General features: G+C 47.7%; 1 protein-coding gene across 1 annotated transcript in view; it reads left to right on the top strand.

Annotated features, from left to right (window-relative positions):
- The window catches only part of LOC147731455 (protein argonaute-3), a 1,378,491-nt gene that overhangs the window by 300,671 nt on the left and 1,052,188 nt on the right, over window positions 1–25,632 (top strand). The window contains exon 3 of the mRNA XM_086956497.1: window positions 1,833–1,953. Within this exon, the coding sequence (XP_086812623.1) occupies window positions 1,833–1,953 (121 nt within the window). The remainder of the gene's footprint in view (window positions 1–1,832; window positions 1,954–25,632) is intronic.

Genomic DNA, 25,632 nt, shown 5'->3' with positions numbered 1-25,632 from the left:
CCGAATATGTAAATACCGAATCCAGCAAGGGTGCAGGGGGTGTGACTTTGACACCCTCTAGCACCCCAAGTGCAGGCTTGTGTGCCATGTGGCACACATACATGCCCTAAGGGCATGTCTGTGTGTCACATTGCACAGGTGTGCATGCACAGATGTGCATGCACACCTGAATTCGGTATTTTACCACCCAATAGGATTGGGTGGTAAAATACCGACTCTTAAGGGCCTGTGGCACTCTGGAGTGCCAACTACATCTTGATTTACCGAATCGGTAAAATTACTGATTCGGTATTTTACAGAATCGGTAAATTTACCGATTCGGTAAATTTACCGATTCTGTAAAATGAAGGGCCCTACATCTCAAAATCCAATTGCCGGTCGGTAACGGCCGAATTCGGCCGTTACCGACCGCTAATTGGCGACCTACATCTGGCCCTTAGCCCCTAGTCCTGTGCAATTTAGTTGTGCACTGTTCCAGCAGGTCTAGTGTAATTAGGCGCTCCTACCTGTAGACAGTTATTCTTGTGTCACTATCAACAACGGTTTATTGTCAGTCATTGCAGATACACTGTCTACCTAGATATTTACGCTTTCTCAGATCATTTTGCGTTGATTTTTACTGTAAAGTATGCAAGCCAAATTAGAATTCATACATTTTGGTAAAAGAATCACTGTTGTTGTCAGTGTCTTCCTTTTCTGCAGCACAGCAATGCCTCTATTACAAATTGAACACAGTTTATAAGAATAATAATGGTTCAATCCCAAAGGGTGTCATTCGCACCATTGACGCAACAAATAATAAGTCTACCTCTTATTTGATTTCTATTGATCTATCCTGCTGAAGCCTTATTCTTCATTGTTATATTCTTGTGGTGCAGCCTAGGCTCTAGAGGTTTATACCGGCTCCCTCTCCTTTTTGTTTACATAGAACAGGTAATGACTGTTTAAATGTGAGGTCATAAGCTGTGCATAGTGGGGGCGCAAGTTACAGTTAGCTCTGCTATGTGGGTTTTACTTACCGTACCATATATTTACCTTGTGTTGCAAAGGGATGTGTGGTAAAGTTATACATGTGGTAAAGACATTGCATTGTAAACAAGACACGCGTGTTAAAGTCATGAGTTGTTCTGTTGTACTTCCTATTTAGACCAGATGTGTGCTGCTGGTGCATGATCATCTATTTAGTACCTGAATGTATCACCTGCAAATGACAACATCCCTAACTTGTTAACCACATCGCTGCGGCGGCTATTCCGCCGCAGCGCTAAGTGGGCGGGGCGGCCGCATGCTGATGCCGGAACCCCTCCGTCATCAGCCGCGGTTGGGCTGTGCTCATGACGGAGCGGTTCCGTCATGGCCCCGCCCGCTCAATAGAACGCGCCGCGCAGGCGCGAAATCAGCGCCGCGCAGGCGCGGCGGCAGGGCCATGACGGAACCGCTCCGTCATCAGCACAGCTCCACTGCAGCTGATGACGGAGCGGTTCCGTCATCAGCATACAAAGGGTTAACATATAAATAGTTGAATTCAACATCAATTTCACTTGTGCCACCCTGGACTCCTGGCCCTGATTCTTCGCTTAATCTACTATCACCAGCCACCACCAGTTGTACTTATTTGCTGTCACAATCAACGTGTAGAGAACTTGCAGGAACTGTCCTTTTCTTTATCCATATGCTTCTGTGCTGCAGTTTATTTTCCACTTCCTTAACTGAAGTCTGGTCCTACATATGGCAGTTGTTCTGCATTGTGTAGTACACAGACATGCTCTCTTAGAATTGTAGTTATGTAGAAATGTTTCATTGTTGGTGTAAATAACATACATGTTTTACAGGGAGGTTGTTGATTCCATGGTCCATCATTTTAAAGTCACGATATTTGGAGACCGTAGACCAGTTTATGATGGAAAACGAAGCCTTTACACTGCCAACCCTCTCCCTGTGGCAACAGCTGGGGTAAGGAAGCTGGTGTTTATCATAAACGCTTAATAAAGTTGCTTTTTATCAGTAGGTTGATTAATATTGTTTATATTTGAATGCTTTGAGTTTGATGGCAAAAATATGATGTCTCAGTGTTGAATGTTGAACCTTTCCTGTCTTGTGCCCGGCCACACAAGTGTAGACTTTTTTTTATCAGAATTGTGAGCTGAGTCATAGGAATTTTGTTTCTCCGCAGATTCCAAAACTTTCCCTCCCCGAATTGTGTGGAAAACACATCATTTTAGCCTAAAATTGAGTTTTGCAGAGCATTCTAGTAAAGAAAACTTAGCGACTCCAGCAAGGGTTCACTTTGGCCTCTAGATTTTAGAAATACCCAGAGATCAGAGGTTTTCCTGGTTGCCGACTGACTCGAAGCCCGAATAGAGCAGCAACTCACCGTAGCAAGTGAGAGGAAATAATGATTGCCCCCTCTCTGTCGATCAATTTGTGAAAACTCAATCCAAAAGAATCAAAATTTCCTCACTTGCCATGGGAGGGACAGCAGATTAAAATAAAACCCAATTCTCGCGATTTAGGCAGACAGGCGTTAGTGCCCCTTTCGGGGTTGGGGCCGTAGTCTTATGCCATGGTGTGTCAGTTGAACTCCCCTCTTTGTTCGGATCCGAATAATTCCCTGGTGTCTAGTGGGTTCTCTACCCTCTGAAACCCCCATCCGAGGGCTTATTGAAGGTAAGTACTCCCCTTTTGCCCCCTCACCACTTGGGGTGGGCTTGAAAACTGTTTTGTTGGCTGAAGGGGGAAAGGGGAGAACTTGGCTGTGGCCAGGGGGGCCGCAGGTTGGACTCTGATTTGGGATCGTGGTCTCAGGGTGATCTTGAGTCAGGAATTCACTTGGGAGATGTACTGCTGGAAAGGGGATTTTGTCCTTTGGTACCTTTCTTGCACAGATCGTTAAGGGGGATGGGGCAAAGTTATGCATGCTTTACTGTGATGTGAGTACACTGTGTGTCCCGACTTCTCAGTAAACAAAAACAGAAAAGAACTCTGGACGTCGGTGTGGGGGCGCAGGTCGGATAAACAGGCGTGGAGGCTGAAGATATGTGCGAATAGGTTGTTATGTAATAATGGGTTTAGGATCAGGGGCTACAAATGTTCGTGAGTAACTGTATGTTTCTTTCGGCATTTCTTCCTCTTGAAGTAGGGCACTTAGAGATGTACTTCCATGCTCCTCTTCATCAGAGACCACAGGATCACCCCGGAGGCTCATAAAAGAGGTAGAAAGAAAGGGGCCGTCAGAATATTACTTTATGTGTCTATAAGGATCACAAAGAAAATTATTTGAAAGGTTCCCCTGGTTATGTACACAGGGAGGGGAGCAAATACAACAGAAATGACGATACGGACGCAGAGGAGCAGAAAGGCCGAATTCATTTAATCAGGCTGATGAACAAGAGGAAGTGAATCAAACCCCCTTGTATCGGATAATCCTATATCTACCCTCACAAATCAATAAAAAACGAGTACCTTAACTGTGATTCCAATGTGAAGAAGGGATCTGACAATTTAATTGACAAAGGCCGCAAAGTAAACTACGGTGGTTCCTCCGTGCCGATTTACAAGCACAGAAATACTTATGAAGGTATTTTACCACCAGATGAAACATAATAGTGCAAGACCCCAATCGACTGAGAAGTTTTTTTAATATTAAAGTCTTCGATTTGAGATTACAAGTCAATATTGCCAAATGTCCTGATGAAGGTGCAACTATTGTAAAGCCACCAAAACGCTGCGTCGACTCTTGCTTTTGACTGTCTTTTTTATTATTGTCCATGTTGTTTTTTACCATGAAGATAACTTCTTTTAGCAAATGTTTTTAAATTTAGAGTGTAACCCTAAAGGGAGGTACCACAATAAATCGTGCAAATTGTTTTTTATTTCCTAGTTTGAATTGTTTATTTAACAAAGGTGTGACACACAGTGGGATAAGTGTTCAACATTCCCTTGCCAGTACAATTTCTCCTTAAGAAAAATTCGCCCACACGGTTCTCCACAGTCAACATTTTGACTTTCTTGTCTGTTCTATAAGGATCATACACCGTCACCACACCCGATAGTGATTGTTTCTAGGTTGTTTGTAGGGTCGTGCTTGGGTCACGTGCTTTAACAAAAAGGGTTGATAACACCGTACTGTTAATGCTGGAAATAAGAGGTATCTTGATCAACACACCCTATTGGGATGCGTAATCGAGTTTTCAATCACAAAACATAACCAGTAACTCGAGTATATAATCACCAATCATAACCTAACCAGTAACTCGAGGATTTAATCACAAATCAATAGTCCTTCCACCTAGGAATCGCTAAACCATGTCTGGTATCAGGTATAGCACACACACACACCAAGATATGCACTTGAGGTTAGGATCAGAAATGTAATGAGGTTCGCGCTTTATACTTCACACCGTCCCGTATTGTCACCTCCCCGGGCCTCCCAGTGACTACTTCCCCGTTTCGATTCCTGTAACACCCCACTCACCGGCCCTGCCGTAACTCTCCGGAGTCACGGCCGCTCTCCAGCATCCTCCGGGGGACTCCACCAGTCCTCACACCACGACTCGTCCGGTTCTTCTTCTATGCCGTCTTCTCGCTTGTGCTCCATCACGCTGGGTTCGTCACGTCGAGAGTTCTCCGTTTCTTCTCCTGGCCTCCTCTCCTCCGATTCCGCTCTCCAAGACTGCCCCCCTTCTTGTCCTGAACGCCGCCTTTCATTGGAGCAGCACCTTCACTTCCTGGGTTACGCCCAACCCCTTCCGGGTTCTGACTGCCGGCTCTCTGCGTGGACAGGAAAAGACGGCATGGAGTTTCAGATGTGGGATTGGCACTCGTGATGCCTGACCAACATACTTTATTCTCCAACGGATATCGGGTATAGAGTGCCCAAGGATCCACCTCGGTGAGTCCCTCCTCACATCCCCTTTCCCTTGCTGTCCTACTACTTGGGGTTGTCTCTTGAGGAAATCGAGAAAAGAAATCTGCATTGCCTTGGTCGCTTCCTGTCCTGTGCTTAGTACGAAATCGGTAGGGTTGTAAGGAAAGAAACCGCCTGAGCACTCTCTTGTTCTGGCCCTTATTCCTAGCTAACCACTCCAAGGGAGCATGATCAGTTTATAGGGTGAACTCTCTGCCTTCTAGATAATACCTCAAGGACTCAACTGCCCACTTGATGGCCAGGGCTTCTTTCTCTATGGTGGCATACTTTTGTTCTCTCGGAAACAACTTGCGACTAATATACAAGATTGGTTTTTCTCCTTGTATTGTTTCCTGTGACAGAACGGCCCCAATCCCCAGATCCGAAGCGTCTGTTTGTAGGATAAAGGGGAGAGAATAAAGAGCTATTTTTCCACTAGAATTGAGTCAGCATCCAACTCCTGTAAAGAAATTTTCACTATTGTCAAGGAGTTTGTCTCTCCCAAAGCCAGTGCAGCTCAGCACGAGTTCTCTGAACCATGGGTCACTGCGTTGGCCAACTTTTTCACTATAAAAATTAAACAGATCCAAGACTCCTTTCCCCCCTCTGGCCTTAGCACAGTTCTCAATGATAGTAACCCATCAACTTTATCCACTGAATCCAGTCCTGTCCTATCGGAGTTTCCAGATATGTCCACTTCCACCTCTCTGGATCTCCTTCTCAGGATCAAGTCAGGCTCTCCTCTGGACCCTTGTCCTGCTACCTTTCTGGCCAGTACCGCCAAGATTTTGAACCCTCTAATAAATCCTGTTCTCAATCTATGTTTGGCGAGTGGCACTGTCCCCCTGGCCTGGAAACAGGCAATGGTTGTTCCACTTCTGAAAAAGCCTGGTCTTGACCCTGAGAAGCATGCAAACTATAGGCCAATATCTCTTTTACCGGGTTTGGCAAAGATTGTGGAAAAGCACGTCCATTCTGTGCCCCCTCACTTTCCTGGAAGATCATGGTCTGCTTCACTCCACCCAGTCAGGCTTTCGCTCCAATCTGAGCACCGAGACCGCTCTCTTGGAAGTAAATGAAGCCATCAAGGAAGTTCTTGACTCAGGTGGAAGAGCTATGCTGGTGATGTTAGATCTGTCGGTGGCCTTCGACACCGTCCCTCATGAGGGTCTCTTGAGTAGACTCTATGAGATCGGTCTTAAAGGGACGGTGTTGAGCTGGCTTAGATCTTATTTAGCGGGTCGTCGACAGGTGGTCTGGGCCCCCCCGTACTCTGCCGAAGTGCCGCCGTTGGAGGTCGGAGTTCCTCAAGGGTCGGTGCTTAGCCCGACCCTTTTTAACATCTTTATGACTCCATTGGCGGTACTGGCGGAGTCTTTTGGAGCCCAGATCATATCATACGCTGATGACACCCAGCTTCTCTTCACCTGTAAAAAGGGTGCTGAGTTCGACGGAGAGAGCATCCGTGGCTGCCTTGGGGCTGTCTTCGACTGGTTTCAGCGAAGCAGCCTCAAGTGCAACCTCTGATAAATCAGAGGTGCTCTTCTTTGGTTGTCAGGCAGACCCGCCTTGGCAGGACTGGTGGCCGGTGAATATATTTCCTCCGTCATCTTCCTCCTCGGTGGCAAAACATCTCAGGGTTAAAATTGATAATAATCTATCATTGAAGTCCCAGATAACAGGCCTCACTGGCACATGCTTCGGTCTCCTGAAAATGTTACGAAAGTTCCTCCCTTTGCTTCCTCTGGTCCATAGGAGGCTGACGGTTCAGGCCTTAATTTGTTCCAGGCTCGACTATTCTAACGTTCTATATTTGGGTCTCCCGGACTACCCATTGCAAAAACTTCAAGTGGTCCAAAATTCAGCGGCGAGGGCCATTTTTGGCCTTCCTCGCCATGCTAGAACATCGGAGCTGTTACTCTCCCTTCACTGGCTCCCTGTCAGGAAGCGGATTATCTTTAAGGCACTAACATTGGCCCACAAGGCACTTCATGCTGTCGGGGCCAATTACATTCAGAAACGGCTTACTTTTTATAAGCCTACAAGATCCCTCAGATCTGAATCCCTTGGTCTGGCAACTGTCCCCATCATTAGAAAAGCTAGGATAGGTGGACGTTCTTTTAAACATCTTGCTCCCAAGCTGTGGAACTCCCTCCCCTTGGAACTCCGTTGCACTCCAAATTTGTTGGCCTTTAGAAAGGGTCTGAAAACTTGGCTTTATAGTCAATGATCGGTCTGTTTCTTGTTTCTTATATTCTGTTTTCAGCTATGGGTCAGAAAGCGCCGGGACACTCCTTGGAGTAGCCGAGCGCTATATAAGACACCCATAACATTAACATTAACATTAACATAGTCTGGGCTGGTTAACACTGAATCTGATGTCAGAGCCAATTTAAGAGATTCAAAAGCTTGTACTATCTCTACAGGAGGATGTTTGAGAATCTCTTCTGTTTTACAGTTTTTCTGTAACAGAGTGGTTAAAGGGGCCGCCTTCTGGGATAAATCTTCGATAATACCCCAATAATCCTAAGAAAGCTCTCAAGTCTTTTTTTGATTTGGGCAAAGGGTTTTGTGTGATCGCTGTGAGTTTGGAGGTCTGTGGTCTAATCACTCCTTCTCCTAGCAAGTAACCCAAATATTTGACGGTTTGGGCCGCAAGATAGCTTTTGGAAGGATTTATCCGTAAACCATAACTCCCCAGTGCCTTGATCACATTGGAAAGATGAATCAAATGTTGTTCCCAAGTCTCGCTATAAATGATAATATCATCAATGTAAGCGCCAGCATATTGTTCATGTGTTTGCAACATGACATTCATGGCTCTTTGAAAAGTAGCTGGGGCTCCATGCAACCCAAAAGGTAGGACCTTAAACTGGTATAACCCATCGGGGGTAGAAAATGCCGTTTTTTCTCTGTCTTCCTTGCGAAGGGGAATCTGCCAATATCCTTTACAAAGATCAAGTGTGCTAATGTACTTAGCTCGTCCAATTCTTTCTACCATTTCATCAACCCTGGGCAGAGGATAGGTATCAAATTCCGATAATTTATTGACCTCCCTGAAGTCAATACAAAAGCGCACTGACCCATCGGGTTTGATTACGAGAACAATCGGGGAGTTCCATTCACTCATAGATGGTTCAATGACGTCCATCTGTATCATTTTCTGTATCTCTTCACGTATAGTTTGTCTACGTGCTTCGGGAATGCGATATGGTCTTAACCGCACGAGTTTCCCCGGAGTGGTTCTTATTGCATGTTCAATAAAGGAAGTCCTACCGGGTGACGTGGAAAATGTTCCCTGTAACGGTTGTAAAACCTGTATTAGATGCTCTCGTAAGGAAACAGACAATTCAGAATCTATACATTGGTCAAATGAGGTGGCCCCTACCTGTGTTGTGTTTACGGTGGTCGGGAGGGGACCTTCCCATTTCTTCAAGAGATTGACAGGATATATCTGTGATACATGTCTGTTGGGATCTAACTCAATGCGGTATGTCACTGGAGTGACTTTGTCTATTACAATGTATGGCCCCTGCCACTGTCCTAATAACTTATGATCAGAGGAAGCCATCATCAGCAACACAGGGTCTCCTATCTGAAATGTTCTTTCCTTAGCCCCTTTGTCTTATTGTTTCTTTTGGGCTATCTGGGGGTCTTCTAAATTGTTTCTAACAATCGCCCTTATCTGACTCAAATGTGTTCGTAGGTTGGACACATACTCAGTGATGGGTTTGGAATTATGTGGCTCTGTTTCCCACCTTTCTTGAGCCATCTCTAACAAAGTGCGTGGTTTGTGATCATACAACAATTAGAAGGGGGAGTACCCTGTACTTTTATGTTCTTTGCATCGAATAGCAAAAAAGGCCAGAGGTAGCATGTCTTCCCATTTTCTTGATTCTAAAGCCAGGAGTTTCTTTAGGGTGGTTTTGATGGTAGAGTTATATCTTTCGATTAATCCATCCGTCTGAGGATGATAAGCCGAGGTGCGGATCTGTTTAATTCCTAACTGGGAACACACCTGCTTCATTAGTCGGGACACAAAAGGGGTCCCCTGGTCAGTGATGACCTCTTTGGGAAAACCTACTCTTGAAAATAAAGTAATCATGGCTTTGGCAACATTAGTAGTGTCTGGTCTGCGTAAGGGTAGGGCTTCGGGAAAACGAGTGGCATAATCCACAATAACAAGAACGTATCTACATCCACTATGTGACGGCAACAAAGGCCCTATTATGTCCATACCTATTCTACTGAAAGGTTCACCTATGATCGGGAGTGGTTGTAGGGGAACTCTGGGTGGGTGGTATCTGCTATTACGCTGACATATGGGTCACTCTCGACAGTATCGCTTCAAACCGGAGAGACCAGTCAAAGGACACCGTACCTGCTGGCCAGACGCTTGCTCGCTCGCTCCTGGGGCCCAAACGCTGTGGTCTTGCCGCTACCGCTTTCCACCTCGCGGCTAGAGACTACAGCTCCCAGGGAGCCTTGCGGCCATTTCCTGTTTCCGGCCACAGCGCGCCCGGAGGCGCTACTTCACCAGGACGCTCCCTCCGCGTCGCAGGACGCGCACGGGCGGGCGCCGGGCTAAGCCCGGGCAAAGGGCGGGCCCTCTTAGGCCCTCAGAGGCCAGAAGAGGCTGGGCTGGGCCATAGCCCTAACATCTGCAACAAGAGGTGAGCTGGGGATAAATCATCATGGGGAAGCGTAATAACACGTCTACAACGCCTCTCCCTGTCAGCTCCCCTACCCCACCCCCCTCTTTCGAATGCTTACTGGAAAATGCCCTTATAATGGTTCAGGAGGAAATAGCTAATACGGAAAGGAGGATGTCACTGGGTTGCAGTACCATTGACCTGCAGTCACCCCCAGCAAGTACTCCTAATGATCTCCCGCTATCTCCAGTAATCACCATCCTGAAACCCTCTACCATGGTAACATCGTTGGAAACGCTGCATGGGGACAGCAGTCCAGTCATAACCATCGCCTCTCAGCCTGACTGTGCTGTACAGTCTGTTACCTCATCCCCGTTTAAAAGCAATAAAACTGGCGAGGGCAAAAAGAAAAGGGATCCTCTGAAATCCACTGTTAACAAAAGGAAGCAACCTGTCCGCAATAAGAACCAACCAACTCCGTAGAGCATGCGGACCAGAGGGAAACAGCAACAATTTCAGGGTAAAACTGTTAATACGGAAATGCCGCAAACTGCTGAATTGGCCTCTCCCATAACCCTTTCCATTGATGATCACAATTCCTTGGGCACACAGACTGAGTTTTTGACTGAAAGTATCATCCAACCCAAGCCTAATGGAAATTTCATTGAGACAATTGTAGACACTATTTTTAAACAACTGGAATGTCAAATGATCAAGCAATTTAATATTGTTTTTAAAAGGTTAGATAAATTAGAAAACTTAGTCAAAAAGGAAGAGGTAAAAAGGAAAGGGGCGGTCAGCCTTGATCAGCTCAGGGGTGATAGCCTTACTAGCAGACTCCAGGTCTTTTAAAAGGCAATCTTGTGCGGTGCGCCCAGTACTAGCAGCAGCACGAAGGGCGCTCCCAAACCTGCCAGCAGTACCCCAACAGCCAATAATATACCTAGGCATACTAACACAGGGCAAACTAAACCTGCCATTAAAGCCAAGCCCACCTCTCTCGTAGTTGCCGGTTCTTCCAACACTACCATCACATCCAACGGCAAACGACAGGAGGGCCATAACACAACCACTGTAAAACCTGCAGCCCAAAGCAGTAATAATGCTAGGAATGAACAACCAGCAGTCAGCAGACCCAGAAAATCTCAAGAACCTGCCCTCCACTTACCACCCGACGCCTGCCCTTACGTTTTAGTATTGGCAGGCGTCCCACCCCTCAAGGTAAGACAAGGTGAATCCTGGGTTCAGCTGAACAATAAGTGTATTGATTGGCTGACCAAGCACAAGGGGGTAGGCCATGACATCTCAAATGAAATTCTGCCTGCCCGTCGTGTGAGTTGGGTCGGCCCCTTACGTAAAGACTTTAATGGGGACTGCATCGTTTTAAATTTCAGGCACCCTGGTACTGTTAAATACATACTTAATCACAACAGTACCCACCCAGGACTATCTACTGTTGTCACTCCTTCGCCCTTGGGCTACTTTTATAGGCCACCACCCAGGCAACTCTTCTCAGCTCCACCGTCCTTTCCACTTTTTTCAGCTCCACCGTCCTTTCCACTTTTTCCAGCACCACCATCTTTTCCACTTTTTAACAGATACACTGCACTAGCGGACACATGTAGTTTGGACTGACCATTAGACACCTCATTCCATACCTCAGCTAGCGATCATACTAATAAGGAAGTCTTCGTAGGTAATTCACCTATCTGCCCCACTATAACACTGCCGAATTCTCACGGTAGGGGCAGGTTGTCATCTGATCCCACAAAAGGTGCCCAGGGCCATGCCTCTCCTACAGCTTTCGATGAATTATCAATCTTGAGTTGGAATATTGCTGGCCTCAATGCTAAAATGAATATAAAGTCCTGGATTTATTGGGTAACCAGCTTTGATGTCCTAATGCTGCAGGAAACCTGGTGTACAAGATCTTTACTCCTTGAGGGTTATAGCTGTCATAATTAGATTGTCCCTTCCCCTCCCATTGGTCGCCCCAGCAGGGGTTTATCAATTTGGGTTAAAATTACAGCTGGAGTTAAAACTGAATTACTGCCAACTAATAACAATAATTTCATGGCGTTGAAATATACAGGCCGGTTACATCTATGTCTTAACTTCTATAACAATGACTTCATAACCCATCCTAATACCAATTTTCTGAAACTGTTTAACTTCATTGATGAAGTCGTGGACGGCCAAAAACATGGCAGATTTGATGGCATTTGTTTGGGAGGCGATTTTAACGCACACATCCACCCTAGAACCCCACCCTGCAGGAGAGGAGAAGAACTATTAGACCTGTTAGCAACACGTGACTTAGCTGATGTAATGGAGAAATTAGATACTGGTGTGAATAATGTACCCGCCCCCACCTATATCGGGCCTGGGAGTTCTACCACCATAGATTATGTATTTATTTCATCCCTCCTCGAGGATCTCCTATTGAAACCTGAGGTTATTTCGTCCCCACATAGTGACCATTATCCAATTTTAATTCGCCTCAAATCAATCAAAACCCTGAGGAATAGATTAGAAATCGAGGCTAAAAACCTAATTGCATCGACAGGCAGGTTAAGGGTGGCCTGGAAGGGGATAGGCAACCAGGATGTCCTGGCTAGAGTCATCAAAAAACATCCTACTCCAGTCTCGGTATGTCTATCAACCTCCAGCCCGGGGCCCGATATCGTCAACTCATGTTGTGAGCTCTGTAAGGCAATAAAAACCGAAATCTCCAAACCTGTCCCAGCCAATATTAATAGCAATCCCAGGTGGTTTGACACCTCATGCTCTAAAGCAAACCGGGAACTTAGGGCTGCCCTCACTGCTGCACCGCGTGACCCGTCCCTGGTAAGGACTCTGAGATCCAGATATAAACAATGTTTACAAATTAGATCTGAAGAGCTATTAAAAGACCACTGGGACTCCCTCGTCCGCACAGCCGCCTTACGAGACGCTGCAGGGTTTTGGAGGGCCGTCAAGAATCTTAGATCACTGGGTTCCAATATCTCCCCTATCAACTGTAACATAACAGGGGATGTGTGGGTTGACCATTTTTCTAAGATCTATGATGCTCCTACGTCTGGCAACCCAATCGAAATTGCCCCAGCAATAAAGCCTTTAAACATTCTGTTGTCGGAGGTGGAGGATGCTATCACTGAAAGCGCTGGGAACAAAGCCCCTGGCCCAGATGGCCTATCCATCGACCAAATCAAATCTGAACCAGACTTTTGGGCACCTTTGTTATGTAACGTTTTCAATAATTTATCCCTCACCACTGTCCCAGAAACATGGTCTTGCAGTACTATTGTTCCAATATTTAAAAAAGGCGATAGACTCTATCCTGGCTGCTACCGCCCCATATCATTAATTGACAACACATTAAAAGTCTTAGGCAGGGTCCTTTTTAACAGAATTAGCACTTGGGCGGAAGAAAATACCATCTTACATCCCTGCCAGCTAGGCTTCAGAAGTAAAGTGGGCACGGTGGAGCAGTGCTATGGCCAAATATACGATTGCAAAAAAATCACCTTTATATTTTGGTTTTATGGATTTAAGTTCTGCCTTTGATTTTGTTAACCGTTCCCGCTTATGGACAGTCCTGCTGGATTATGGTTTAGATGAATCTTTAGTTTATTTCTTGGCACATCTTCATAGCGACCTGAAAGCACGTGTCCGTATTAATAATGATGGTGAAGTTTCTTTTTTTTTTTTTATTTCAAATCATATTTTATTTATTAATCATAACAGAGATGATAGCGGCAAGAAAACATCAAAAGAATTACAATCATGTTGCCAGAGTACCGCAACCAGACATGGGTTATTACACAAAACAATACGTATACAGTAAAGAAAAATAAAGTACCATCCTTGCATTCACATTTTTGTACATAGTTCCGCAGAGCCCTCTGTCCAAGCCAAGTCATATCACACCATGTATGTTGCACCATTCCTGCTTCATGGTTCTAAGGTTGTCAAGCCCGTGAGCCCAAGATATAGCCGTCACAGTTCACGCAACACAGAGCCCATAATTCACTGAGAACGGACCTCATCGTATGGAGCTTCAAGGTGGGTCAAAGATGAAGGAGGCTCGGTCCAGTGAAGACCATAATTTTTTGTTGGTGACCTGCCATGGTGATGAGTGTAACGCGGGGTTGTCAGTGCCCCTAATGCAGGACAGCCATTCCCTCCAGGCATTGAAGGAGACCTCACCCGTTGATTTCCAATTACACAGGATCACCTTACATGCTAAAGTCAGTAGGAGATCCAGGAGCTGGCGGTCATGGTCACCTTTTAGTGATGGATCTAATGCCCCTAGAAGTTTCTAATGATATTTTAATCGGCAGGGGGGTCAGACAGGGTTGTGTCTTGGCCCCCCTGCTTTTTATTTTGTACATAAATGATCTGAGTGTTGCTTTGGGCAAATTAACCAATGATGTTCCGCAAGTTAATGGCAAACCTGTCCCTGCACTTCTCTATGCGGATAATGCGGTCCTTATGGGCCGCACACCCAATGCCTTGCGAATTTTAATCTTGGGTTTTGTTAAATATATGGCAGACTTGGGCCTCTGCACCAATTTTAAAAAAATCATTCATAATGTCCTGCTGCCCTAAAAGCTATAAAATAAGCCATATTTAATCAGGGGACAATATTTTAAAAAGCACTTGCACGTTCCCTTATCTTGGTTTGTTATTTTCGAACACTGGTTCTTGGCAACCACATGTTGCCCAGGGAAGGAACAAAATGAGTAAGGCTATAAATTCTCTAACCTCCCTTCGCCAACCCAACCAGGCAGACGTGATTGTGTCATTTTTAGAAATCTACAGAACACAATGTCTACCGGTAGGAACCTATGGTGCTGAGGTGTGGGGTTATTCTAACTGCACCCAACTATAGTCTGAAGAAAATAAATTTTGCCGGAAGGGGGGGGGTCATTAGTGCACCAACTTACATCTGTCATAGGGAGCTAAACCTCCTTTATATTGAGGACTTCATAAGATCCAGACCCCCCACTGTTCTGGATAAAAATCTGGCGTAATCCTACTGCCTCTCTGTCACGTGATATCATTATGGACTGTTTAAACTGTGAGAGGGTTAACTGTATACCTTGGTTTAAGGCTGTGGAAAATAGTTTATCGAGTGTGGGCCTGGGTCATCTTTTTACATCCCCGCAACTGATTGACCACACGCACAAGAACCTAATAAAAAAGGCCCTCTACGATTCCTACCGTAAGGAGAGGCTAAGGTGTGACTCGGCAAAGCCTACTACAATTGGATATAGTTCCCTCATGGAGCCAAATGATAAACCATTTGCCCTGCCTCAGAGCTATCTCCGCTTAAAGCTAGGCAGGTGGAATAGGAGTTTGCTATTTCGGTTCAGGGACGGAAGCATTATAAATTTACTCAGCTAGGCTTCAACAAACATGTGGAAAATGTAAGCTGTCCCTGTAACCTAGGCGGTAAACAAAGTCTGCTTCATTTTATTTTCTTTTGTGGTTTTTATAGAATGCATGTGAGAAGGTGGCCTGATATGCAGTGCTCACTATTCTAGTGAACACTATGTATCAGTCCAGCAACCCTTATTGATGATTGGTTGTAAGTCAACCTTATAGACCAGCTATCCTAGTAGCGTGGATACGAGCAGTCTAAGGCTAAAGACTCGAGAGGGCGTGTTAAGCCAGCTGTTATACCACACATATACCCCTTGAATACCAAGTGAAAGGACACCACACAAGTGTTATGAAAATAAACAAGATATTTATTAAGAATCACAACAGCCCTGTACTCTTTATGAGGACAGGGTACTAAGCACAAAACAAAACTCATACGAAAATACTTAAGTTAGCACAGTATATACAAATGCCCGAGGGGCACGGAAAACCATATACTCTGAAAGTGGAATGCGAAATTCCTAGCAGGTAAGTACAGTACTAATAGCCTTTGGAATCGCTAGGACTTGACTATAGAATCGTTAGATTACTTCTAGGAGACCCAGGGGACTCGGGTGCAGAGTGTGCACTCTCACGCGTGATGCGGGACAAAGTCTATGGTAGCTAGGAATTGCAAAGTTAGTGTTCTCGGGCGAACCCGACCTGGTAGGAGGAAAACGAAAGTGGATTCTGACCCTTGGATAGTGAGGCTATGCTGGGGCACCGAAATGCCGAAGTTACCTAGCCCAGGGGCTGCAGCTGCATAAGACTCAAAAGACGTCGGGAATCCTCGTAGACGGACCAGGAGCCTGGAAGAAAGAAGTTGCTGGCAGGCAACCAGTGGAGAAAGTTCGGTGGATCCAAGCCTGGATCGATGGAAGATGACACCTGAAAGCAGAGGGGACCAAGTTCGAGACTACTAGCCAGTAGTCAGTGGGCACCAGGAGGGCACCGGATGGTAGCCACCTCGACAAGGTGAGTGGGTGACGCTGTGATCGCAGATCTCACGGACCAGGAGGCGTTGTCGGCGACCAGGATGGAGGAGCGATCTGTCCCACGATGGATGAAGCTGTCGGCGTCGCTGGACCCAGGATTGGGCAACAAAGCCTTGGCAAATTCATGCCCACGCGGTGGACTTAAAATGGCGTCTGGGGTGGACCAGTAGGGTCCGGGGTGCCTCTCTTGAAGAAGGAAGCAAGGGCCAGTCTGGAGCAACCAGACCAGCAGCAGTGATGTCGTCGGGCGTCGTGAAGAAGGCCACAAGCCAGCCGGCTAGTAGCCACACAGCGCGGTGAGCACGCAAAAGCAGAAGGGTCCCACGCAGATCGTGGAGATGCTGGAGGGCTGATCTTCGGTGCTGGAGCTGCTCAGGGTTGGGGCTGCTCGGACCCCAAAGCACTCACCAGTGGAAGACTCGGTGGGCTTGTTACAAAGAAGTTGTGCAGTCTTGGCGATCGTCGGTCCCTCGAGGTCTCGTCGCACTCACGGTTCTCAGCTTTGCTGTAGAGGTGAGTAGAGGTCAGAGGTGCCAGGGAAGCCGGGTCTCGTCGAGCTGGGTCGTCGGATTCGTGAAGAAGGACTTGCAGCAGACCGCAGTGTTCTTAGGATGGTGCCCGCTTGATGCAGGGTGACTACTCCTTAGCCACAAGGGAGAATCTTGAAGAAGAAATTCGTGTCTTGATTCCAAAGATGATCTAATTTGAACAGGGGGCTCGCTCCCATCTTTATACTAAAAAAAGGGGGCTGACCCGGTGACTAGGTCCTGCCTATGGGTGGGACTAGGAGGGGGGTGGTTACACCCCTCTGCCATGCCGGACTTTCCCCAGGCCAGGGGCTGGTGTGCCCCTGGAACTGGTTCTGACCGGCCTATGCGTAGTGAGCACCGGGGTGCCACTCAGCAGTCACCTTCCTGTAAAGCCCTGCCTACCCAGGATACACAAAACCATGTCTGGGACGGTGCTAGCACCGCCCCTGACAGGAAACCCTTTGTCCAGGCTCCCCTCGCTGGAAGGACTCCCAGCTGCAGGGGGTCAGACTCGTGTCTGTGGTGGCAGCATCCATTTTGTGGAGCTGAGGCTTCGTTTAACTTTAACCGGGGTTCACAGTTACATACATGTCGTGTCCCTCTAGAAGGGTGGAATGCTAACCCCGTCGCCAGAATTGGCGAGGGGTTAGTATTCCAATTCGTATGACACCTTACTCGACATGTTTTGATAAAGCAATACCAAAGATAGCATTTAACCGCGAGGATTATAATGCCCTTAAGAGTATATGGTATGCGATATCATGGAACAGCTATTAGGACTTGGTTCCGCAAGCTGCAGACAGGCTCAGCTCATGCCAGAGCACCATCTCACACGATTCCAAGCACTCTGCCTTCAGGATTGTTAAGGCCTGCCATAGGAGTGACTGATAGGAATCTGTGTGTCCATTTTAGGGTTAGGTATAGGTATACTATACCTACAGCAAAGGGTGATTACACGACCTTGCCCCAGCTGTCATGCAGCCAGTTGCGCCAAATTTAGGAGGCCAACCAGGGGTGGCATAATACATGCTGCAGCCCCTGGCAGCCCTGGGTACACCTATGCCCTGAGTTACAGGGTCTGATAAGGTGGCCCAGTACCAATTGGTAAATGCACCTAGGGTACATGGTAATTTAGAGAGAGAACAGCCAGGCTGTGGGTCTGATTGACAGGCCCACAGCCAGAGAAAGTCGTAAACCAGTGAAACAAAAGCAAAAAATCTGGGTGATCATAGGATTGCAGACCCTACTCTCCTACAATGCACACTTAGCACTTTCTAATGCAGTATTGTAGAAAAAACGCTCTGATTGATTTTAAATTAGCTTTTAAAGATTTGTTATTGTTAAGGACGGATGATGCCATCTTTAGAATGAGCTGCTTTCTTAAAGCAGCCGTACGGTCTTGTGCTTCTGTTAATTGACTGAAATACCTGCACTATGCACATTTTGCACATTGCTTATTGCACATTGTATATCTTGCACTAATGATTGCATTTTTGCACATGATAAAGCTGTATGTCGCTATGAACTTGTAATCAAGTAGGATGTTATTTGTGTTTTTACTTCTGCTGGATTTTATTGTATACTTTTATGGATGTTTTACAATCCGAATAAAGATCATTTGACTTTGACTTGAGTATCGCTTCACCTGTTGGTATATCCCTGGCCAATAGAAGAGTTCTAGGATCTGTTTTTCAGTCTTATCAGCTCCAAAATGTTCCCCAAGTAAGTGACTATGAGCCAGATATAATACCTTCTCCCTAAACGGACCAGGAATCAACAGTTGGGCCTTTTGTGTCGGATTTCCTTTTCTGTATAACAAGCCATTCTTCTTAAAGAAATGAGGACCTACATGATGAGGATCCTTCTCATCCAGTGCTCGATTACAAGCTTCTTTTTAGGGCCGGGTCCTCTTGTTGAGCTGCATGAAAACTTTTATCTGTTTCCCAGGGGTTTTCATCTGGGATCACTGGTAAAACAGCATGATTCTTATTTTTCTCTGCTTTTCTTTGTCGTTTACTTTTCCGTGGTTTAGCAACTGGCCACTCTTTACCCTCTTCTTGGGCAAATGGGGCAGAAGACCACCACTCATCCTCCTTTGGTGGTGTATTATGTAACAACTGTTCCAACTTTGGGTAGTCGTTTCCCAAGATTGCTTGTTCGGGCAGCTGTGGGATTAACCCAACGGTCAAGGTTGTTCCCTCATCTCTTGGATGTTGTATTCTTACTTGTGCTGTAGGATACGGTTTGGTGTCCCCATGTACACATCGTATCGCTACCGCTCCATCAATAGGACCAATATGAGAACCCAAGTCTTGGGAACGTACCACGCTATGCAGGCACCCAGTATCGGCTAGGGCAGTTACTTGTTGTCCATTTACAGAAACTGTACAATGATATGGAGGTTGTTGCCTATCTGAAGGAGAGCAATAATAGTTACGTACTACTCCGATCTCCATGGGTTCCTCTTTGTCTTTTTGCGTGCAAAACCGAGCAATATGTCCAATACCCCCACATTGATAACACTGTGGTCCCATTGGGGCTCGAAACAATGGAGTTCCGGGTACAATAGCCAACGGTTCTGGTTACTTAGGGGTAGAGGGTCGAGGAGGGCGATGCATTACCTGCCCACTTGGTTTACCTGAAAACTCCTCTCTGCCTTTCTGTAAATCCTGGGCCCTGCTGTATGCACTAGCAATTTCCACTGCCGTCTCCAAAGTAAGATTAGCTTGTTGGCAGACCCATTTTTGTATAGGAGGATGAAGAGAGGACAAATACTGTTCCAGATATATTTTAGCCATAATGCCATCTTTGGCTGTGGTAGCCGGTTTCAACCACCTGTCTGCCATGTCTTTTACTCGAAAATACAAAGCTTGGGGTGTCTCTTGGGGTCCTTCTTTCATTTGGCGAAATTTCTGTCGATATGACTCATCATCTATCCCTAACCGTTCCATGATACACTTCTTAATGTCTGTATAGGTGATGCCTCCTTGTACTGTTGCTGCTTGATAGGCAGCTTGTAAATCGCCCGATAAGGGAGATCCTAGATATTGTCCCCATTTGTCTACAGGCCATGATGCTGCAGCTGCCATTCGTTCGAAATTGTTGAAGAAGAAATTGGGGTCCTCTCCGCTTACATATCTTTGTAACACCACTGAGGGTAGGGTGGTGGGTCCCTCTGTTGTCCTAAGGCCTCTGTCAATTTACCCAGGGCTGCCTCCTGAGTTTGCCCCTGGCCTGCTAGGACTTGCTGAATTTTCCCTCGGTCTTCCTCTACTACGGTCAGAAACCTCTCCATCACCTTCCCCAGATGTTCTTGGTTTTCCACCATTTTGGCAAGTGCGGCCTCCATTTCGCCTTTCGATCCCACTTCTGACACCAATTGTGGGAGCGCAGGTCGGATAAACAGGCGTGGAGGCTGAAGATATGTGCGTATAGGTTGTTTATTAATAATGGGTTTAGGATCAGGGGCTACAAATGTCCGTGAGTAACTGTATGTTTCTTCCGGCGTTTCTTCCTCTTGAAGTAGGGCACTTAGAGATGTACTTCCATGCTCCTCTTCATCGGAGACCACAGGATCACCCCGGAGGCTCATAAAAGAGGTAGAAAGAAAGGGGCCGTCAGAATGTTACTTTATGTGTCTATAAGGATCACAAAGAAAATTATTTGGAAGGTTCCCCTGGTTATGTACACAGGGAGGGGAGCAAATACAACAGAAATGACGATACGGACGCGGAGGAGCAGAAAGGCCGAATTAAAAGAGGTAGAAAGAAAGGGGCCGTCCGAATGTTACTTTATGTGTCTATAAGGATCATACACCGTCACCACACCCGATAGGGATTGTTTCTAGGTTGTTTGTAGGGTCGTGCTTGGGTCACGTGCTTTAACAAAAAGGGTTGATAACACCGTACTGTTAATGCTGGAAATAAGAGGTATCTTGATCAACACACCCTATTGGGATACGTAATCGAGTTTTCAATCACAAAACTTCTCCAGTATTGGGGTGTCTTTCATAGATTCACATGCTTGAATATTCCCCGTCGTCGGAGTGGGAGTCCCACGGTAAATAAAATAGCAATAAATACTAAATATATATATAATATATAATAAATATATAAAGTACATAATAAGGATAAATCCAAAATATGCATAGAAGAAGCATAGGGTACCTAACCAAAAAATTCTACATAGGAATGCATGGGAATATAAAAGTTCCAATGCAGCCTATCCTTGTTAGTCCAAACTGCAGCCAATCAGGCGCCAGCAGCCCTCTAGAACCTTCTCCTCAGAGCTCAAGCCCTCAGATTTTCTACCGCACGTCGTGTGTAAGGGAGTCTCCCTGAGCTCTGCTCAGTTTTTCTTCTCTTCAAGTGTTTTCCAGTTCTCTACAATGTCTTCAAGTAAGAAGTCTCTCTTCAGAGCTTGTTCATCCTGTGGAAAGCTAAGATTATTTCATGAGGACCCTCACAGTAAGTGTATTTACTGCCTGTACCCTGACCATGAAGTGGGAAGCTGTAAGCTCTGTAGAAAATTCTCAGAAAAAACTCTTAAGGATAGAGAGGGCCGCTTACTAGTTTGGCTTCAAAGGCTGAAGGATAAAGACAATATACTTTCTTTTTTTTTTTTTTTTTTTTTTGAAAACCTTTATTGAAATCAGAACACACAGCTATTCAGCCTGACATCCCGGAGGCAAGGCAGCAATAAGAAAGGAGAAAAATAGTGTCAAACAATTGAGACATAATCGTCGAAGGTTAATTTTACATGATATAAACACAACAACAAGCGCCCACGGGCGCGAAAGTGGCAGTGTGAGTAATGTGACGCTGGGTGTCAGGGATGGGTAGGGTATGAGGCAGGGAAACACGTATCGAGGATAGGTAGCAGGATAAGGAAAGAGGCGGGAGGGGGAAGGTATCAGGAGAATATAGTACAGTAGAGCTCAGTTGGCGTCACAGGTTAGGGAGAAACATTGTCATTTTGACTGATTGGTTCAGGCGGTAAGCACACATCCCCCCTGTATTCATTCCATGCTCCCCAAATTTTAGTCCAAGTTCGAGGTCTCCCTCTAGCCACATAGACTGTCTTCTCCCTGAACATGCACCAGTCCATGTTGGCCTTCCACTGAACCAGCAGGGGGGCCTCGGCCGCACCCCATCTCTGGGCTATGTCCCTCTTAGCTACCATGTTCCCAAGGGTAACCCACCTAGTCTGTGCAACGTTGTGGTCAGAAGGCTCCCATATGTTCAAGAGGCATCGACGGGCCTCCGCCTGGGCAGCCACGCCAGTCACCTCCTCCATAACGCGGTGTACCCTTCTCCAGTAGGAGGCGATCACCGGGCAGTCCCAGAGGATGTGTAGAAAAGTGGCAGGAGCCCCACAGCCCCTGCGACAGAGACCGTCAGGCGAGAAACCCATGCGCATCAATCGGGGCCCTGTCATATACACCCGGTGCAAGACCTTAAATTGTACGAGGCGAAGACGGGAAGAAATGGCAACCTCCTTAGGAGAGGAAACCGCGCTCTGCCAATCCTCATCGTCCAACTCAAGGCCATCTGCTACCCACTGGTCTCTCAAACTAAGGAGGAGGTCCGTGCGTGCATTGATCAATTTTTTATAGGAGAGTGAGATTGCACTGTCCGGCATGTGCCCATCTAGGATCCTGTCTTCCAGTGGGGAACTTTCGGGAATGACGCCGTCCGGCGGAGAGGCCGAAAGCAGCGCATGTCGCAGCTGAGCGTAGCGGAAAAACTCTGTCGCGCCCAGCTGGTACTTAGCTTGCAACTGGGGGAAGGTCTTAATCAAGCCCTTAGAGAGCATATCATCAACCCTGCTGATGCCGATAAGGTCCCACCTATCAAATCCCTTGGTGTGCCACAGTCTACCCAGGATGTCGGAATCAAAGAGGGGAGTGAACTTCGTGAGTCTGCCCTGCCACCCTTGTGCCTTAGTAATCGCTCGCCAGGTGCGGACCGCCGTGCGGGTGGGGCCCGTCAACCGTCGGTCGAAGGACTTCGAGTATAGGGCCCGATAATAATTGCCATCGCCCATCAGCCACCTATCCATGGCATAACCGGGGCTCGCCACTGGGCCATAGAAACCATGGTTCAGGGCAGCTAACTGCGAGGACCAATAGTAACGGCGTACGTCTGGGAGGGCGATGCCCCCATCATACCAGGGGAGCGTGAGTTTGTGAAAGGCAACGCGGGGGCGACCCTCCCAGAGGAGGGTACGGAGAAGGCCTTCGAGGTCACGAAAATAGCGGGCCGGGACAGGGTCTTGGGCGTTTTGGAGTGCGTACAGGAATCTGGGCAGGGCCATCATCTTGAAAAGAGCGGCGCGGCCAAGGAGGGAGAGCGGCAGTTTACGCCAACTGTCCACGTCACGCCGCAACCGCTGCAGAGGAGGAAGCAGGTTGTTGTCATGTCTCAACTTGGGATTACCAGAGATGTAAATGCCCAGGTATTTGAAACCGCGCGTGGCAATCTGGATACCGCAGCCTCTGGGGAGACGCGGAGTATCCCCCTTGAGGACATAAAGGGAGGACTTGGCCCAGTTGATAATCAGGCCAGAGTAGCGCCCAAAAAGTCTGATGACATCACAGGCCACGATGAGGGACCTGCAGGGGGAAGTCAGGTAAAGCAGTATATCGTCGGCGTAAAGGGAGACCCTGTCTTCAAAGCCAGGGGCCCATGTAATGCCTCGCAAGTCAGGATGCGCACGCAATAGTGCCGCAAGTGGTTCAAGGGCCAAGGCAAACAAGAGGGGGGACAGGGGGCAGCCCTGTCTGGTACCTCGACGCAGGGGGAATGGCGCCGAAAGGCGACCGTTGACCGTGACATTGGCCATCGGGTCCGCATACAAGAGCTTCACCCAGCTCACAAAGACAGGTCCAAACCCGAGTTTGGTCAGCACTGCCCACAGGTATGGCCATTCGAGCGAGTCGAAGGCCATAGTGGCATCCAGGGACGCTAGGACAGCCGGCTCCTCGAGAGTGTGGGCCCTGGCCATGACACCATGGAGGCGTCGCAACTTAAGGGCAGTGTTTCGGTGGGGGATGAATCCAGACTGGTCGGGGTGCACGAGATCGCTGATAACTCCAACCAAGCGATTAGCCAGCAATTTGGCGAGGACCTTGGGTTCCACGTTAAGGAGAGAAATAGGACGGTACGAGCGACAAACGTCCCGCGGCTTACCCTCCTTGTGGATGACCACGATGGTAGCTAGTCTTTGATCCAGGGGGAGAGAGCCTCTCTCAAAGGACTCCAAGAACATTTTACGGAGGTGAGGGGAGACCGCGTCCGAACGGATTTTGTACAGTTCCACCGGTATACCGTTAGGCCCGGAGGCCTTCCCGGTCCTTAGGGAGCGGATCGCAAGGTCAATCTCTTCAGCAGAGATGTCTCTATCCAAGTCTTCTCTCTCCTCCTCGGAAAGACTGGGCAGGTCAATGTCGGAGAGGAAGGCCGACGAGTCCGCCTCCGAAAAGTCAGAGGCAGACTCATAGACCCCCTGAAAGTAGCCAGCGAACGAGTCAACAATGGCGCTAGGGTCCGTAAGGACCACACCGTCGTCTCCAACGAGCTCGGGCACCACACGACTGGCCATTTCCCTCCTGTCGAGCCAAGCCAACAACTTCCCAGCCTTATCGCCCACATCGTAAATACGGCCTCGCTGTTCCTTGGCCAGGATGAGAGCGGCATTAGTAGCCAGGGCGTGGTACTCCGCCTGTTTCAGCGAGAGAGTATGGAGGACAGAGGGGTCAGGCTCGGGTCCCAATTGGGCCTCGAGGCGCAGTACTTCCTGCTCGATAGCCAGCATGTCAGAGTCTCTAGTTCGACGGGTCTCAGCGATAAGCGCCTGGGCCTCGCCACGGAGCACCGTCTTAAAGGCCTCCCAGAGTGTAACGGCCGACCTCACCGAGCCCACGTTCTCGGAGAAGTAAAGATCAATGGCTTTGGCCAGGAGGGAGCGGGTCTTGAAATCCCGGAAATACCACGGGTTGATCACTGCCGGACGTTCCGACAGAGTCACTCCAAAATCAAAGGAGACCCACAAAGGGGAGTGATCGGATATGCCCCGCGCCAGAAAGCGGGCTTCGGAAACGGCAAGTGCGTCCGAAGCCAATGTGAGAACATAGTCTATGCGTGAAAGGCTCCCGTGTGCACCCGATAGGAAGGAAAATTGGCGGAGCGTGGGATGTAAAAGTCACCACCCGTCCACCAGCCCAATAGACTCAAGGAAGGACGGCAGCCACAGCTGCGGGCCACGTAGGTCGCGAGGCGGTTGGCGATCAAGGAGACCGGAGCAAACGGAATTAAAGTCACCTCCCACTATCAAACGACCAGCCGGCATAGACAAGATGGCACCACCAAGGTCATGAAAAGTACTAGACTGGAGCCCTGGGGGGACGTACACAGAAAACAACGTGAGGGAACGCCCTTCCCATCTACCAGCTACGGCGGCTTACCGCCCCCTATCGTCAATCAAGGTGGTATCTATCTCTAGGGGAAGGGATGCGCGCACAAGTATGCCCGCCCCCCGGGAGCCGGAAGAGAACCCCGAATGCGCCACCATTTTATAACCCTTACGATTCAGAGCTTTGCAAGCGTTGCCCACCAAGTGTGTCTCCTGAAGAAGGACAATATCTGGCATATGCCGTTTAATCAGTTGTATCACCACCCCTCTCTTGATCCGATCACCCAACCCGTTAACATTCCAACTGAGAATTCTTAACATCCTACCCCTCATCCCTCCACTACCCGCCCCACCCAGAACCCAGAGACACCCGCATCAGAAACACTTCAGAAGCAACATTGTCCCATTGCCACACTAGAGAAAGAGAAAGGAAAACAACACAAACCATAAACGTGCCCAACAAACCCCCCACCCTGCACCCCTGCATTAGACTAAAAAGCCCCCCCAACCAGCAGTGTGCCTGTCGCCCCATTAACTACTCTACAAAAGACCCAGAGGAGTGAGGAATCCCCGTGAAATCGTCCCGCCACCCACCATGGAAATAAAGGAGAGAATAATAAGCAACAATAGCACCAGTCCGGCGGTCATTCGAGGCAGGGGTAGCATCAGCTCCCAGTTCATTCTTGCCGCTCCGCTCCGCCCGAGGCGCC

The sequence above is a fragment of the Lissotriton vulgaris genome, chromosome 2_1 (genome assembly GCF_964263255.1).
Source record: "Lissotriton vulgaris chromosome 2_1, aLisVul1.2, whole genome shotgun sequence".
NCBI lineage: Eukaryota > Metazoa > Chordata > Amphibia > Caudata > Salamandridae > Lissotriton > Lissotriton vulgaris.
The sequence above is the reverse complement of the archived record's forward strand: the minus strand, read 5'-3'. Positions and strand labels throughout refer to the sequence as shown.